The 17,424-nt window shown below is 48.0% G+C and overlaps 1 protein-coding gene across 1 annotated transcript in view; it reads left to right on the plus strand.

Annotated features, from left to right (window-relative positions):
* The window catches only part of FAT2 (FAT atypical cadherin 2), a 58,870-nt gene that overhangs the window by 37,387 nt on the left and 4,059 nt on the right, over nucleotides 1-17,424 (plus strand). The window contains exons 11-22 of the mRNA XM_009286050.1: nucleotides 932-1,128; nucleotides 1,760-1,913; nucleotides 2,701-2,934; nucleotides 3,737-4,126; nucleotides 5,505-5,719; nucleotides 6,353-6,490; nucleotides 7,158-7,301; nucleotides 8,013-8,210; nucleotides 9,311-10,118; nucleotides 10,920-11,065; nucleotides 14,048-14,489; nucleotides 17,009-17,162. Coding sequence (XP_009284325.1) covers nucleotides 932-1,128; nucleotides 1,760-1,913; nucleotides 2,701-2,934; nucleotides 3,737-4,126; nucleotides 5,505-5,719; nucleotides 6,353-6,490; nucleotides 7,158-7,301; nucleotides 8,013-8,210; nucleotides 9,311-10,118; nucleotides 10,920-11,065; nucleotides 14,048-14,489; nucleotides 17,009-17,162 — 3,220 coding nt within the window. The remainder of the gene's footprint in view (nucleotides 1-931; nucleotides 1,129-1,759; nucleotides 1,914-2,700; nucleotides 2,935-3,736; nucleotides 4,127-5,504; nucleotides 5,720-6,352; nucleotides 6,491-7,157; nucleotides 7,302-8,012; nucleotides 8,211-9,310; nucleotides 10,119-10,919; nucleotides 11,066-14,047; nucleotides 14,490-17,008; nucleotides 17,163-17,424) is intronic.

Here is a 17,424-nt window from a genome sequence, read left to right on the forward strand (position 1 = left end):
ATTGATTTCAAACACACAGAAACTAAATCTGAGCATGGGCTGGAGTCTCCCAGCGTCAGAAGAAGGGCTAGAAGAGGTCTCATTGTGCCTCCAGATTCACAACCTCATCACTGCAGCACAAATGAAAGCAGAAAGAAAGTGAATTTAATTTACCTAGCTGTGCAAGGCCCTTCAGAGTCTAATACAAACAAGCCCTGCAGCCAGCTCTTTTCGTTGCCTCCCATTACCTAATGTGCTCCCTCCTTCTGCCCAACGGCATGGGTTCAGCAGAGGACACCAGCTTCTTGCCAGAAGAGAGGGATTCTCCAGGGCTAGCATCCACCCCATGAGCAGCATGAATCTGGTGGACCAGAGAGCCTGCCTAGTCTGGATTTATCCGTCTCCCATCATTTGGTTCCTACAGAATCGAAAAGTAGCCCCAGAAAGCGCAGCTATATATTAAACGCATCTATAGGTTAAAAGGAAATAAAACTATACATGGTACTGTAACTGTGAGATCCAACCAATGTCTGCAGGGTATTTGCAACTCTCAGATCCCTTTAGGAACATGCACCAAGAAAGACTGACACACTTTAGGAAGGTGAGACAGTGTGGGTTTGAGGCAATGAATATGCACGTCTGCAGAACATTACTGAGACATTTTTGCAATGAGGAGTTGTTTCCCCGTTCCAGCCCATTCGTCTCCCCAGTGCATTATTCAGACAGTGAATAACAGAAACAGGCAGGGTATTTCTCAGCTGTGCAATGAGGTAGACCAAATGCTCCCCACCTGGCTGACACGACACCAGTGCCCTCTCTGCATCACCACTGCAAGTCCTTCAGCTCTCCTAAGGGACCGGCAGTGGACATATCTATATCCCCTTCCCTTATCACTGCTGATTTTCAGCACTTGGTAAATGCCTTTTTTTCCTTGCCTCCTCCCCGCTTCTAGAAGGAGACGTACTAGGACAGTTCACAGTTAACCAAATCGAGGGAGAATGGACTATTTCCTCCAAGAAACCTCTGGACAGAGAAGATACAGAGAAATATCTCCTCAAGGTTATGGCCTCCGATGGGAAATTTCAGGCTACCACTGAAGTGGAAATTTTTGTTCTGGATATCAATGACAACAACCCTGAGTGTGGCCAGGTAAGACATCTGTTCTGGGACACTGGGGACATGAGGGGAGCAGCTGGGAAGGAGAAAACACAATAGCAAGGAAGAAAAAACAGAAAGAGCACGTTAAGAGGGTTTGGCTTGTCATAATTCTTCTCACACGATCCTGTTGCTTTGATTATGCTTAGCAATTTTAATTAAGCTGCATGTCAAGCAAGAACATTAAATCTAGCTTCCAAGCATGTTTGCCAGCAGTAAGTGAGCACCTAAGCATTATGAAGGATAATTTTTGGAGATAAACAATGCCAGGAAGCCTCCTGGGTAGGGGCATGTAAATTACTGAGTTTTATATCCTGCTAAGCTGAGAGATTCCCATCAGGAGATTTGTTATTGAAGAGAGCTGATCACTGGTATGGATGTTACCCATGGTGAGAAAGAACAGAAGTGGTTGCTTCCCAAAGGAGATTCAAAGGCTTGTGTGAAATGAGCTCGCTGGTCCCCGTCCACACCCCGGCAGCTGGCAATGTGAGGCACATTGTGTTCCCCTGTAAACCGCATGGTTTATCCTTCTCTACAAAGCTTCTGCTAGTCCATTCCTCCCCATACAAGGTGAAGGTATTTTGGAGAAGGCTCAGATGCCAATGACACCTTCTGTCCTTGCCAGATATTCTACACTGGGAGGGTCTCTGAAGACGCTCTGCCAGGTCTTTTCATTTTGAAAATATCAGCAACCGACCCCGACGTCGGCAGCAACGCCCAGATAACATACAGCCTCCACGGCCCTGGCGCAGAGGAGTTCCGGCTGGGCCCACATACAGGTGAGAGCTGGGCAATGGGTTGCTTTTATCCTCTTCCTCACCTACTCCCAAGAAATGCCAGCTCCCGGAGTGGCTCAACACTTATCTCCTCTTGAGCAAACAAAAGGACTGTTCATTCCAGCTCCCCCAAGCTAGGAGGGGATGGCAAACAGGCAGGTTTATTGCAATACAGTATAGAGCAGAGTGAGCTCTGCATCTTCCTGCTAGCTTTCTTTACAAATGTTGGCATTAGCATCGTTAAAATGAAGGGCAGACACTATTGCTAATAGCCAAGTCTCAAGGAGGAGAGATCAGCAAGTATTACAGTGCTGGCTTGAGCCAAAGACCCAAGTTCTAAAGTCTAAAAAACATCTTATTGGGTCTTGGGCCGTATATTTGCCCAAAGGCTTCCTCCTTTCCAGAAAGACATGATGATCATTCTAGAGATCATTTGGGGTTCATAACATGGCAGAAGGCTTAATGCAGCAGGGTTTATAAAGGTGTTTAGAAGTACAATTTATTTATGAGCACTTTTATCCCATGATGGCATCCCTCACATGAAGTTCAGCCCGACTTGCAGGACTTCCCGTGCCAAGCCCTGCCGGGGCACTGCCTGGCAGTGATCTGAGAATAGCCCCAAGCAATGTGGTGTGGACACATCACTGCTATTAGCTGGATTACAAACGGTGTTCAAACCCAGTTTGTTGTCTCCCATGGTTCATCCAGGAAGGCAGCGTGCTTGAACCTCTCTGAGCTCTCCTAGGCTGCAGTTGCAGAAGACAAGACCATCTCCTGTTCTTTCCAACAGGGGAACTGACCACGTCGGCACCTCTTGACCGTGAACAGAAACCTACATACCATCTTGTTGCCAAAGCGACTGATGGTGGAGGCCGTTCCTGCCAGGCTGATATAATGCTGATCGTAGAGGACACGAACGACAACGCACCAAGATTCTTCCCCAGTCACTGCGCCGTGGCCGTTTTTGACAACACCACAACAAAGACGCCCATCGCTGTGGTTGCTGCCAGGGACCTTGATGAAGGTGAGTCAAAATGGGATTTACATTTTAGTAGAGTTCATCTTTCACTCTGAATAGAAACCATTGAAACCTAGGGAAAGGCTGCAGCAATGGGCATAGATGATTGAATCTTGGCGAAGATGTGCCTGGATCTCATCGCTGACATGTTCTTGACTAGCAGGCTGGCATCAGCATTTCTGTGACCCTGTAGGAAGTGCAGTATCTGTAGAAACATGCAAAGACAGACTTCGAGGACACGCTCAGTAACTGTAACCATGATGCACAGTGCAAGCTGACACACGGTTTGTCTGGGATCCAAACTGGACAGAAATTTTACCAAAGATGGATCAAGAATGAGTGTAATAAGGAAAAAAGGAGCTTTAGATCTGGATGGTGTAGATTATATGGATGGAGAGGTCCTTCTGAAGACACAAAGATTCTCAGAAACATAGGTAAGGCTCCTAAGAAAGGAGCTTTTAATTAACCTCTCCAGCAAAGACTGAATTTACAATGACAGAGAAGCAAGATCATATTTATCTGCTTTAGAAGCAGATAAGAAGGGAAATTAAGTTTAAAAACAAGGAAAGTAAAAATGGGAAGCACTAGTAAATATAGACAGGTGATCCTGATGGATGATGGTGAGGATGGCTAGATGCCTGAACCTGCAGACGGACAGGGGCATACTTGATGTTCATACAGCCTCCATTTTCCCTAGAAATTTAAGGTCATTTAGGTACACATAGTCCTAATGGATTAAAATAATAGTAATTAAAACTGCAGCATTCCTACCTATGAATTAAACGCAGCCTGTCCCTTATCCTTCCAGGTCTCAATGCTGAGGTGGTCTATTCTCTCTCTGACTCCGCCAATGGACACTTTTCAATTGAGGAAACCACGGGGGTGATCCGTCTGGAAAAGCCTCTGAAGGATTCGCAGCACTCGGCATTTGAGCTGACAGTCTGCGCTACCGACCGGGGCACCCCGGAGCCCCTCTCTGCTCTTGGCACTGTCACTGTCTCCGTTGTGGATCTGAATGAATATCTGCCTGTTTTCCTGGCCCCTGAATACGTGGCCGTGGTAAAAGAAGACGTGGCTGTGGGTACAGAGGTCCTCAACTTGTCAGCGTTGACAAGGGACAATGCAGAAAACACAGAGATCAAGTATGAAATTGTGAATGGCAACGACCATGGGAAATTTCAGCTCAACTCAAACACAGGTAGGATGGTCTCGTGCCCAGGCAGGTCCAGGTGGACCCGACATCAAAGGCTGTCCCCTTGTATGCGTCTTCTCTAGTTCTCCATTTGGCTTGCGCTTCTGCTTTCCTCTGTCTTTAGCCAGCACAAGGGTAGGGGAATACAGTCTTCTCTTCTACCCTAAATTTTGCCAGCCAAGTCACTTAAAGAGTGATCCAAATCTTATTGAAATTAATGGAAAGGTTCTTGTTATATGTCTAGGACCTGAGATGGGTACATGGGAATGAGGAATACATGGAGAATAAGACGGGGAAATTTTTCCAGTTCAAAATGCAGAAGTTGGTTTCAGTTAAAAAAAGTCTCTCCATCCTAATTTCACAAGGAACCTTTGGCCCAGGGTAGCAGGCAGCTTTATTAGGCAGCACTCAATGAATGTGGATACCAGTCTATTAACCATGAGCAGGTATTGAGCCAGGTTTACCAGCCAAATAAAGCACTGCTTTGTTTGCACAGCAATCTGATAAGAGCTGTTATCAGAAGGCCAATGTTAACTCCCTGAAATAAGCTCTTGGCTGTGTCATCAATGGCCTTCTGCCCTCGGCTGTAACATCCTCATCCACAGTTCCTTCCTCAGCTTCTCTGTCCCCAAAGCTTTTGCTAATTTTTCCACACCAATCTTCTTATGAGTTTGTACACCTTAAAAGACACAGAACAGTATCATTTCCAGGGAATAATTTTGTGTCATTTCCAGTGCTGAACTCAGGAAAGCATTGAAGTACACAGGCACTTTTTTGTCTGTCCCTTTTTTTTTTTTTTTTTTTTTTCGCACATTCTGTCCTTTTTTTTTTTTTTGCTTTCACTTTATGTCTTTAGTCCTTGTTCCTCGCTCGTTTTTTGAGATTAACAGCCGCCTCCTTCTTTCTGTGTTGCATCCCAAGCCTCACTTAGAAATCGCAGCATCTTGCTGCACACCTTTTTCTCTTCTACAACTCTGCATCTACATCTCACACCTTCTCATCCTGCCTGTGACACAGTTCAGTGATGCTCTACTACTGCCTTGGTCACAGCTTTCAAAGCACCGTTGGACTCTGATCCTATTTCGTCCCAGGTCTCCTCCAATCAAGATTCCTGGAGACCTTCCAGAATGAGAATTTATTTCATCTCTTCAAACACTTGCTACCAGAATAAGGCAGGTTATGGCAGAATCAGTTCAATGATATTTTGTTTTATGTGATGCCATGACTTTCAATATCCTGATTTAACCAGTCAAAGCTAGGTCAACAGCACCTTTTCAACTGGTAGTTTGGCAATCATCTTGGTATATCTCCAGTATTCCAAGAAACCTTATGTGCCATTGATTCAAAGTATCTTCTGTCCTTTTCTATCCATCTGCCAATGCAGGTGCCTTATACATAAATGGGAGCTTGGACTTTGAAGCGAGTCACGAGTATTACTTATCCATCGAGGGCACAAGGAAGGGCTCAGCTTCTCTCAGTGATGTGACCATGGTGGTGATCAACATAACCGACATCAATGACCATGCACCAGAGTTCATCCAAGACCCTTACTTCGCTGATATCCGGGAGGATGCTGCAGTTGGAGAAATCATCCTCACGGTATGATTATGAACGAGGCCAGATGTCTTTACCTATTCTTTTATTTGTGTTATGCATTATTTACTCTGATTTTGCACTTTCCTTTTCCTTGGACACAGCCACCTCAGTGAGTTTGTGACATTCAACATCTAAGATTTAAGCATGACTCTAAAAAAGGATGATTGCCAGAATTCCTGACACTCCACAGGCAGGGAGGACACTTTGCCTTAGAAGACATCCTTAAGTGAAAGCTTGAGATACCTAAGGGGGGCTCAGGACCTTTGAGGACCTCCCAAGAGAGTTGAAATGCCTGCAGAAGGCCAATACCCTTGTGACTGGGGGAAGGCAGAGGCTTCCCTGGGCAGAGCAGTGAAGCCCAAGGTATACCCATGTGGAGTTCCCTGCCCAGCCGGTGTTACCATCACAGGGGTGGTAAAGTCAGGAAAGAGACAAGGAGAAAGCCATTGTTGTAGCTTTTTTGAGTTTTATCTTGAAAAAACTAATGAATAACACTTATGTAAACCACCTTCCTTCTTCTTCCTCATTTGAGGCAAGCTCAAACCAATATCCTTAAATGACAAGGAGGTCCTGCACCCATTCCTCCATGGCAAGGCCTTTTGGGCCAGGGGTCCTAGCTTTTTTTTCTCCTAACAGGTGTCAGCTGATGACTTGGATGGAGCAATGAACAATCAGATCACATATTCAATTGTGGGAGGGAACCCGCTGGGACACTTTGCCATTCAGCCCAAAAGTGGGCAGATCAGCATTGCCAAGCATCTGGACAGGGAAGAGGTGAGTTCAAGAAAATTGGAACAGGAATTCTAAAACAGATGTGCCCCAAAAGACGGAGGGAGCACATTATATTCAGCTACCTCCTGTTTTCTGAATGATCTACTCGTAATATTGTAAGCAGAAGGCAAGTCCTTCATTCATTCATTTTCTAGACTCACAGATACTGCTGTAAGAAGGCTGGGCTTTAGGGAGGACAATATAGCCTTCAGTGGTCACAACTCTGGGCTGTGGTGTGCTCCACTGGTGCTTCAAGCTGGCTGGGTGAGAGTCAGCCCCAAACTGGAAACCAACATGGTTGGTTTCTGCTTCTCTGCATCAGAGCATTACAGAAAACAGGTATGGGGAGGAGATGGAAAGGTCATCTGGACAATCTCTCATTCAAAAAGCAGTAGCAGCTCAAACCACTATCGACAGATGTTTGCCCAGCTTGGTCTCATCCATCTTTGGCAAGTTGTTTCCCTTCTGTTCAGCTATTGTGAGCCTAATTTTCTTTAGCACTGTACTTTGAGAATTATGGATGGAGAGCCTTAGGCAAGAGCAAAGCTATTGTTATAGTGCAGTGCATGACCTCAAGCATTTTAACAAGATGCAGCAGAGTAAAACATCAATGTGAAGAAGCCACCATTCCTCTATTTCTCCAAGTAATCATGCACTATAAATCCTCCAGATCCCCAGCTACTCTCTGACGGTTCGAGCCACAGACAACGGTCACCCTGCTCAGTTCAGTGATGTCGCTGTGCACGTCCACGTGTCTGATGTCAATGACAACCCTCCTCGGTTCTTCCAGCTCAACTACAGTGTGGTGGTGCAGGTAAGCCAGGAGGCGGTTTGTTCTCCCAGTCCGTCTCAGGGTACTAAGGTACTCATGCTTGGGCTGCTGTTGGAGCAGAGGGGTGAGACAGCAACGAAGCATGCTGTTGCTTTGTGCTTGTTGCCACAAAGAACTGGTAGCATCCGCAGGGGCAGATATTCTGCCAGCAGATGCCATTTTCTCCTTCCAATAGCTTCAGGCACCTCCTGTCCTTTCAGTACAGAGAGTGCAGAGCTTTTCACACTTTTCAAGCCTGACTTGCAGCCCCTTTCTGCCTTGCAATTGTCCGTGTCTACACCACAACATAAAGAGCAGACCAAAGCACATGATCAAGCATTGTCATATCTGCTGGATGCAGCCGAGTTGGCACTTGGACTCCTAAAACCTATAGGTACCCAGAAAGAAACATACACAAAACATGCTTTCATCTGCTCTTGTGCTGGCATGACCCAAGGGGAAAGCAACGGCATCAGCTCAACTGTCTGTGCTTAGCTGCCACATATGTAATGCCATGAAAGGGAGTCCCTTGCCACCACTGGGTCTCTGCCATTGCTGGCAAGAGTCTCAGTCTGTGTGTACCAGAGAGATGCACATGGGGTGTGGGATTTGTTTCCCTGTTCCTGATCAGGCAGCTCTAGGGGGGCACTGTGGGTTCCCCTGGGCCTTTTCTATTTGCTTGCTTTTCTCCACTAGCATCTTTCCCCATTTCAGGAGAATGCTCCCGTGGGAACAAGTGTCCTGGAGTTGATTATGAGTGACAGAGACTCCCCCGAAAATGGACCACCATATTCATTCCAGATCACCCAGGGCAACGACGGGAAGGCTTTTGGTGTCACCCAAAATGGTCTGCTGGTGACATCATCCATCCTGAACAGAAGAACAAAAGAACAGTACCTCTTACAAGTCCAGGTAGAGCGTGCCTTACTGTCCTGGTATCTGAATTCCCCAGCCAGATTTAGTAGTAACAAAATGAGACTAGGATGGCACAGCTGGATGGAAACATCTCTGGCTTTGGAGAAATCCAATCCAGGCACAAATAGTGCAGCTTGGAGCCAGCTCCAGAGCTCATTGCTCCACACAGTCTGCCCACAAGAAGCTGGGGGCCAGCTTCTGCATTGATAAAATCAGATAATATGATCATGAGAAATACTCTGTCAGCAGTTTCCTTAGGCAGATGCTTTTCCCAGCATCATTCTAGTGACTTCCAGTCTAAAGTAAGACCTGGAACTGGTCCTACAAACTTTCTCCAATTATCCTTGTCATTTAAGAAGTGGTTTAAGTTTCTCTTCAAAGAGGTTTCTATTGTTGCGGTGAATTAATTATTTTTCAATGTTATCAGTAAGGATAGTCCATTACAAACAAAAGGATAATAACATGTAAAGTACACACTTCTTCAGTAATTGTAGTTTTTCTAAAAGCTAGGTACTATTATATTATAAGCCTCAACCACTAACTGCCTAAGATTAGGGAGAAATTTATCCTATAATCTGATTATTCACATTTTTCTATTTTGAGGTTCCTTGACTCATTCTAGACAGACATTGTCAGAGGTGGGACACAGGCTTAAATAGTCCTGAAGGTGAGCAAATGTGTTGACGTGCGTAACTGCTTTATATCTTTGTACGCTCAGTTACACATGGAACCCCAAAGATTGGCAGCATCACTAAAGATGATTAATCCTCAGGAGATCAGAGCCACTCAGGTGTGCCTCAGCTGCTGATGAGCACACACGGAAATGAGCGCGACCCCACCGCTAACAGAAGATCTCAATCAGTCTCCATGCTGGAAGGCATGCTGCCATTTCCCTGGGGCCTGCTCCAGGCAGAGGTCCAATACTGCTGCCAATTTTTCCCATTCCTTCTTCATTCCCAACCCACTGCCTGACAGCTTCAACCCATTGCTACCTGCAAGGCACTCTCCTTCGCAAGACCTTATCAGCCCATCCAGTCAGGTGAGGCAACAGTAAGTCAGCATGTGGCTGTAACGGATCCTTCTGTTTTCCTTGACAGGTCTCCGACAGCGGTATCCCTCCCCTGTCCTCATCTGCGTTTATAAATATCCAAGTGACTGAGCAGAGCCAGTATGCCCCCTCAGCCCTTCCCCTGGAAATATTCATCACCACCAACGAGGAAGCCTTCCGAGGTGGCGTTCTGGGCAAGATCCATGCCACGGACCGAGACCCTCATGACACACTGGTGTACACTTTGGTGGCAGAAGTGCCCCAGGAGGGGCTCTTCTCTGTTGGGGTTGCGGATGGGAAGATCATTGCTGGGGACAAGCTTCCCCATGGCCACTATCTTCTGAACGTGACAGTCAGCGATGGTACATTTACAGCCACCACCAGCGTCAACGTCCACGTGTGGTGCTTCACACAGGAGGCCTTGGACAAGGCGGTGGTGCTACACTTCCGCCACCTCTCCCCTGAGGAGTTTGTGGGGGACCACTGGCGCAACTTACAGAGATTTCTGGGAAACATCCTTGTCACCCGGCGCCAAAACATCCACATGGCCAGCTTACAGCCTGCAGCTACCTCTGATGGAGTGGACCTGCTCTTGGCTGTTGGAGAGCCGCACGGCTCCTTGTATGAGCCTCGGGTCCTCGCAAATAAGATCACTGTGTCAGCTGGGGAGATGGACCAACTTGTTGGTCTCCGGATGAAGAAGGCAATTCATGTGCCATGTCATGGGTCAGATTGTGCCCACCGTGTCTGCAAGGAAACCATTCAGCTGGATCCAGGCATGATGTCTACTTACAGCACTGCCCGACTCAGCGTCCTCACCCCGCGGCACAGCTTGGAGCAAATCTGTTCTTGCAATGGTGAGCAATCCTTCCTGGTAGTGTCCACACTATAAACCCGGGCGTACGGTGTTTTCCTTCAGTACACTGTAAAGCACCTGGACTTTCCATGGAATTAGGTTGTCCCAATGACCAACAATTCTGCCTGCAATTTCAAAGTGAAATCTAAACTCTTAGAGCTTGAAAGTTTCACTTAGTCTTTTTTTTTTTTTTTAAATTAATTTCCTGTAACATCTCATTAAATAGCAGCAACATCCATCCATCTCATTGGGAAAAATCACTCATATCTAGCAGGTAATGAAGCTCAGTCATCAGAATTTCGATCTTTGAGCTCCTGTGTTGATCCTAGAGTCAGCAAAACACAGACTAACTGAAAAATCTGAGGAAGAGGCAAATAAAGCATATTTGTTATACTCACTCTAGAATACTTCAGTAAATAAATGGAGGGAGCAGGGATAGAGGTTAGCATCACTTGGGCAGGGATGATAGGGGGATACCATAGAATAACATAAAGACTTATTAAGGATGAGGAAATTCAAGGTTGTTGTAGACCATGCTGAGGGCACCTCGAAGGTGCTATAGGACAGAAATAACAGGGCTGCTATTGCAGGATTGTTTTACAGTTGAGTACATAGAATAAATACTGAGAGCTCCAAATGGGAGCTGTGGGAGATGCAGTGCAGCTGTACATGGGTTGCCGTGTACAGGACTGGTCCTGGACAGTTACGGTGTCAGGCTGGGAAAAGAGGCAAGGTTGAATACAGTCCATAGTCTCAAAGTGTGACAAAGATGAGACCTTTTACTCACTCATTCTCCTTCCAGGAACAGCTGTGAGGTTTGGGGGCCACAGCTACATTTGGTACCAGCACTCACAGATCGGCTCCTGGCACATGCACTTTCGCCTGAAGACGCACCAGCTGCACGCTGTCGTGTTCTACGCTAACGGGACTGACCACGCCACTTTGGAGGTATGTATTGCAATGTACAGGGATTTCTTTCCAGCATAAAAAACACTTACTCTTTCGGGGAAGGGAATCGCAGAAAGAAGATGCAATAATATGTACCCTTAGTAATTCATCTAGCTGAAATATAAGACTTGGGAAGGCCGGGAGAGAGCCAAGCACAGTTTGGCAATTGCTGCAACCAGCCTTTACCTGCACCACAGCGCATGCATCTAATCACACAGACTACAAGTTAAAGGTCCTTTACAGTAATGGACAGAACAGACAAAACAGGAGTCTTAAATGCTATTTCTCACCCCCCCATGCTTTCCAACCACTTTCTTCAGGCAGTTTCACTGTTTAAGACACCTGCAGAGCCAGGAACATTTCAGTCTGATCGCTCTCCTCCCTCTGGTTGCACACTGAATCGACCCAGCATTCAAAGATCATCTCCCCGTTCCACTTTGGCAACAGAAGGAAAGCAGGAGATGACTAAAGAATAGGGTTTTTGTATATTCCTCATCAATTAAATTCAGACTAATTGGAGGCCAGGATCATAGGACATACTTACCATCTTACAGAAATTTGTCCCTAATTACACTGAGACCTACACACTGTAAGCTACCTGGAAGTGTTCATCCTGTCCCTGAATTCCCTCATCCCTTCTCACGGTTTCACAACCCCATCTTCCTATTTTGAAATACTTTTCTTTCTGCTGTTCTAAAAGACCCACACAGACAGGGAGCTGCACAGCAGCCAATGCCCAGAGACCTGCCCAAAGTACATATTGCAAGCTCCCGCTACCACAGCCATCGCTCCTTAAGAGCAAGAGCAGAGAAACATCATTCATATATCCTGTACCCATCTCTGAGAGTGGCTTTAAGCTGCATTGTAAAGGGCTGATGAGAAAAACTTCTCAAGAAGGGTCTCTAGCTTTCTGCCCCGTCTCTGGGAAGGAGAGTCACCAAGTAGTTCAGCAGAAGGAGTCCAGCACTCAGGATGGTGCTCAGAAAGAATGAGATGGCAGGAAGCTCAACTGAGCCATGCCTGACACGCAGAGTCAAGGGAGAAGAGACTCATGATTGATGGAGTTCAGTGTGGCCATGATCTCCTGTACTCGGATGTCTCCACAAGCTCTTCAATAGGAGACCTTCATAAAGCCTCCACCATGAAGTTGCCTGCGAATCATTTCTTCCCTGACTCACTTTATTAACAGTATTTCAGGGATCAAACTTTTTCTAGACCATCTGACCTGAAAAAACTGAAGGAATCCCTCAAGATTTTAAGCTTTGTGAACTGCAGTACTCCAGGTATGAGCCAAAGCTTTGAAAGAAGCATAACAGATGGTTTGTAGATTTGGTGAAGAGGATGAGTTCTCTCAAGGGCATGCATATCATTGCCCTTCCAATCACTAAGCTCTCCTTATGTTCAGAAATAGGGTGCAGCAAGAGGATGGCAAATCGGGCAAGCTGGGAAAGACTTGGCAGTCTGTCAGTTCTTGCTCCAGGGAATCGAGTTCTCAGCTGTCTCCCAGCCCCAGAAATTGATAAGCCCAATCTACAGACCCATCTGAAGTGAAATCATGTTCCTCTAGATAAAGTGAAGTGACAAAGTTCTCTGGTGTGCTTGCCAATTGTGCAAAGAGATTTACACACATGTTGCCCTGAGGCCCTCCCATGGTGTGTGCCAGCTGCATCTAGTTCTTCCTTCCTTCAGTAGCTGCTCTCTCCTCCCACTGGGATTTATTTATACCGTGGACTTCTCTAAGAGTTAACTGCTGTCCTGCTCTGCTTTTGACCCCTCCGGAGTAGCCCCATCATATCGTATGTAGGTTCCTCTAGAGTTCAGTGTAGCCCATAATCACTCCTCCGTCTTTTAGCCTCTTCCAAGCATCACCACTCCTCGCTGTCTCTAATGCCCTTCATGGAGATCTCTTTTGCCTGGGATGAATTGCTGATGTTACGTAGCAAGCTCTGCAGGTTTTCCATGAATGTTTCATTCCATCTCTTTTCTCCTTCTCCATAGGCTCTTGGCTTCTATGAGAGAGAGGTTTTATCAGCAAAGCCCTGGGAGAAAAAGGTGAAAGAGAGGTTTACCCCTGACTTCACCCTGAAATAACACAGCTAACCTTTCCTTTCTCCTTCCTCCATATGAGTTTTAAAGGTGAATCTTGGGCCATAAATAGGAATTTCTGACGTCCCAGCTTAATGCAGAAGACACTGGTGTGGTTCACTTTTAGAAGCTTAATATCTTGTATCCCTCCCATCTGCTGGAGAACAAGGATTGGATTGCAACACCTATCAGCAGCTTTGGCCTGGCTTTCCAGGATGCTGGTTAGGAGCTGGATACAACAGTAATTCCTTTCTCTGCCTCCCAACTCCTCCTTGCATTCTCCAGAGAAAGCTGCCAGTGCTCCTCCTCGCCGAGGTCCTTTCAGCACCCTCACCCATGCCAAAGGGGGAACTGCTCCAACACCTTCCCTGCCACTAACGAGACAGTGAAAACAGAGTAAAGGCCGCATGGCCCAGAACAAGAGTCCACCTGTGACTAGTGATGGAGTTATGGATAGTCTGTATACCAGGGCTCTGATTAGGCTCAGGAAGGGGGAGAAGGGGTGAGCAGCTGCAGGAGTATGAACACATGACTCTGCACCCTGTTATGTGTAAAGATGAGCTTCCCTCCCTGCACATTGGTCAAAGCTTCCCTCCTCTGCACGCTGCAGAGAAGGACCACAGGTGAAGTTGTGCGAGAGATGACGGTGTTTTGCAAAATAAAGGAGGTTGCAGTCATTTAAACAGGCTTTAACTGATCCATGCAAATCTTAATATGGGTGAAAGGGGCTGCATTTGCCTAGCTGGTAATTCTTGGAGTCTGAAAGTTGGGATTCCTCTTGACTCTCAATGCTTAGGCAGGGAGAGAGGGGAACAAGCAGCAGAAGTGTTGAAAGCCTCCATGAACAGCAGCCACCTGTATCACAGCTAACCATGACTTCTGGGACGTGTTTTGCAGATGGTTAATGGAGTGCCTCAACTTGGGTACAGCTGCCGGGGGAACTACACTAGGAACCTCTCCTCCTCACGTTTTGTGAGCGACGGTGAGTGGCACTCAGTCTTCTTGGAGGTGAAGAACACGTCTGTCCGCCTCCTCATCGATGGACTGGGAAACACCTCTCTCCAGCTGCCAGCAACCTGTAGTGTCTCCCGGGGCAGACGAGACTTGCTTTTTGGGGGCCTCCGGCAGCCGCTCCAGTCCCAGAGAGTCACGCGGGGGTTCAGGGGCTGCCTGGACGTGGTTGCAATCAATGGCAGAGAAGTTGTTCTCCTGCCCGGGAAAGGGCAATCAAAGGAAGTCATGGAGGAGGTGGGAATAAAGCAGTGTTGCTCCCCCACCGGTGCCTGCAGCAGCAACCCATGCCTCAACAACGGGATGTGCTCTGAAACTCATGGAGGAGGTACGTGAATATCCCATGCAGAGCAATAAGCAGTGAGGGGAGGGAAAGATGCAACCTCTTCATTCATCCCTATGCGAGGGGCTACTCCAGAGGAGAATCAGAGGTCCCCTGTCCTGGGGGACCTCAAGTGATAGCTGACTCCCCCAGCAGCTGGGGGTATGAGATCATCATCCTGGCTCTCATCAGCAGACCATGGCCCAGAGGGCAGGAGGGTGTTTCTAAGGAGCGTGCATGACCTAGGAGAGCACAGCGTTGCCAAAAACTCAAATGCAAGTAGAAATTCCACCCACCCCTCTGCATCCTCTTTGCTTAAGGAGCCATTATCAAGGCTGGAATCAGGCAAGATGGGATCATGCAGCGATGGTATCTGGGCAGAAACAAGCCAAAATCTTGGTCTATTCCCACTACAGTCAATGACTCCCCGGGGCTATGGGAAGGGATACAGGAAAACCATAAGCTCAAATCCAAGAGTCTCATACTAACGTGGGGTGCACATGCTCAACAGAGGTTTGGTACCAGGCTTCTCCCAAGACAGTCTCACCACTGCCCTGTTCCTTCTATCACAGGGTCTCCCCGAAGCGAGCGGTATCACAGGGACAGGGCTAGTTTGCAGTGGCTCTCGGGGAGGAACCACTCCCAGTGATGTCCACCCTTGTGTCACTGCCCTACACCCACGTCCCAGCTTCCAGCACAGTGGGGCTGTGCCCCATAACGCCCTGTCTATCGAGACAGATACCGTCTGCGCTTTGGCCCTTCCTTGGGGCGGAGGGGTGCTTTCCGGGCTGCTGTGTGGGGCAGGAGCTCCTCCCACAGCTCTGTGCAATTTGGGGCCATTGCCAAAGCCCACGCCCTGCCCAGCAAGCAAGCAAGGACTGAGGAGGGAGCACACCTCCCTCCTGCCCTGCCCGCGGCCTCTGGGAACAAGATTCCCAGCCCTGTCGACTCAGCAGCTGCCTGGTTCAGGTGAACTTGTTTGACACGAGGTGCATTTAAACCAAACAGTTAGCCTGGCACTCGTGCCTCAGCCTTACTCTTGAGACCCTCCGCACAGAAAACCCCTCTGGCTGAGCTGGAAGGGGCTCAAAGCCCACGAGGTGAAAACTCATCTCTGTTCTAAGTCAAGGCATCACCTGCTTGCTTTGCAGAGAGCATACAATGGGAGGAGGAAGGAGGAAAATCACTCCCTCACTAATAATCTAATAATCATCCAGTACCCTTCCCATAATTTCCTTCCAAGGTGATCAACTTCTCCCTCAAATGGCCCAGCTGCCCAGGAAAGAGCCTGTGGGACACGGCCCCAGCCAGAAACAGGCAGGACACAACTGCAGGGAAGGGGTTGCTCAAGGGACATTTAGTTTGAGAGTTTATCCTGGGTGCTTGGCTTCCTTGAGCATTGTGGGCTCAGTCCTGGAGACCATGGGCATGCAGTGCGAGTTTATGCAAAACTCTGCCCGGGGATCTCAGGCATGGGATTACATGCACAGGCAAAGACACGTCTGTGCAAACGAGCCTGGGTAAGCCACGTGGCCGCGTGAGAACGCATTTGTGTGGAAAGGGTCAAAGCCAGACCAGCCACCACATCAACCACAGCGCTCAGGACCAGAGGTGCAAACACATGTGAACCCCCGAATCCAGGAACACGTATGTTTGGGCACACATAGCCCTACAGGCAATGTCCAGCACCTGCTGTGCGAGCGTCAACATGTCCTTGTTGTACAACCAGTAATACACATGTGGAAACAGGTCTGCATTTGTTCAGTCTGTGCTCTAAAGCAGGGATGTTTTGCTTGTGGACGAGTAGCAAAGACTTTTCAAGCGTACTGTAAGGTGGAAACTCTGAACTTCCCACACGGCACCACCAGCCAAGTGACTAGCAGGAGCTCAGCACAGCCAGGGACATTCCCATGCTTAGGGCTACACTAAACAGCAGCCAAAAACAGAAACAGCAGCAGCCCCCTCCAAGTCCCCAGGTTTCTCTCTGGCTGCAACCAGACACCTCCTGTAGGCAAGAGAAACCCGACGTGTTGAGACAGGCGCTTCATACCACGAGAACTCGCAGGACCAAAGACTTCAGAGAACAATAAGTTACAGAGGATTGCATTTAGCAGAGTCAGAAACTGTGAATCAGCCAGCCAGGCTCCCCTTCCTTTAACCTGAATTTGTGCCCCAGCTTCTCCATGCAATAAAGCTGTGCCCTGAATACATCCCTGGCAGGAGAGGGTCTGTGTCAGGAAAGGACAGGCTTGACTCGTTGCTTAAATAGCTCTCTAGTGCCATTGCATTGCCCCAGAGTGGCCAGCCAGCCTTCAGCAAGTGTTCCAGGTCCTGTAACATACCCACCAGCCCTCCGTGGTTGGCTTGGGTGCCCAACAGCCTCCTGTGGCAGCAAGTACCTATGCTTAGGTAGCCAGATTGAGCCCTCTGTGGGTGCCATCAGCACCAGGCACTGCTCCTTCCTGTTCTTGCTAATTCTTCCATGTGGATACAGTCTCTTCATGGCACTGTCTCACCCTCTCCAGGTTACACCTGCATCTGCCCCGGGCTGTTTTCTGGTGAGCGCTGTGAACTAGGGGACAGTCCCTGCGAGTCCAAGCCCTGCCTGCATGGGGGAACCTGCACCCTCTCCTCCACTGGCTACTCCTGCCACTGCCCTGACTGGTACCTGGGTGAAAGGTAAGGTCTGGGCAAGCTTCAGGCCGGGTGATCTCCCATGGTGGGCTGAAAACATGATCTCTGCCAATGAGCATTGCACTTTTCTGGAGCTCACCGGACGCTCTGGCTTTAAGTGCAAATTGCATGAGCATTGCAGCAGGGAAGTGTCCAAAGGCAGAGCTGAGCAGACCAGGGCATAAATAGCTCTGCCATCATGCGGTCACTGCCCCTCTGTGCCCATCTCCTCTGAGCAGGAAGGAAAAAAAAAAAAAATCTCCTCTCC

This window comes from Aptenodytes forsteri, unplaced genomic scaffold, assembly GCF_000699145.1.
Source record: "Aptenodytes forsteri isolate BGI_AS27 unplaced genomic scaffold, ASM69914v1 Scaffold54, whole genome shotgun sequence".
Lineage (NCBI taxonomy): Eukaryota > Metazoa > Chordata > Aves > Sphenisciformes > Spheniscidae > Aptenodytes > Aptenodytes forsteri.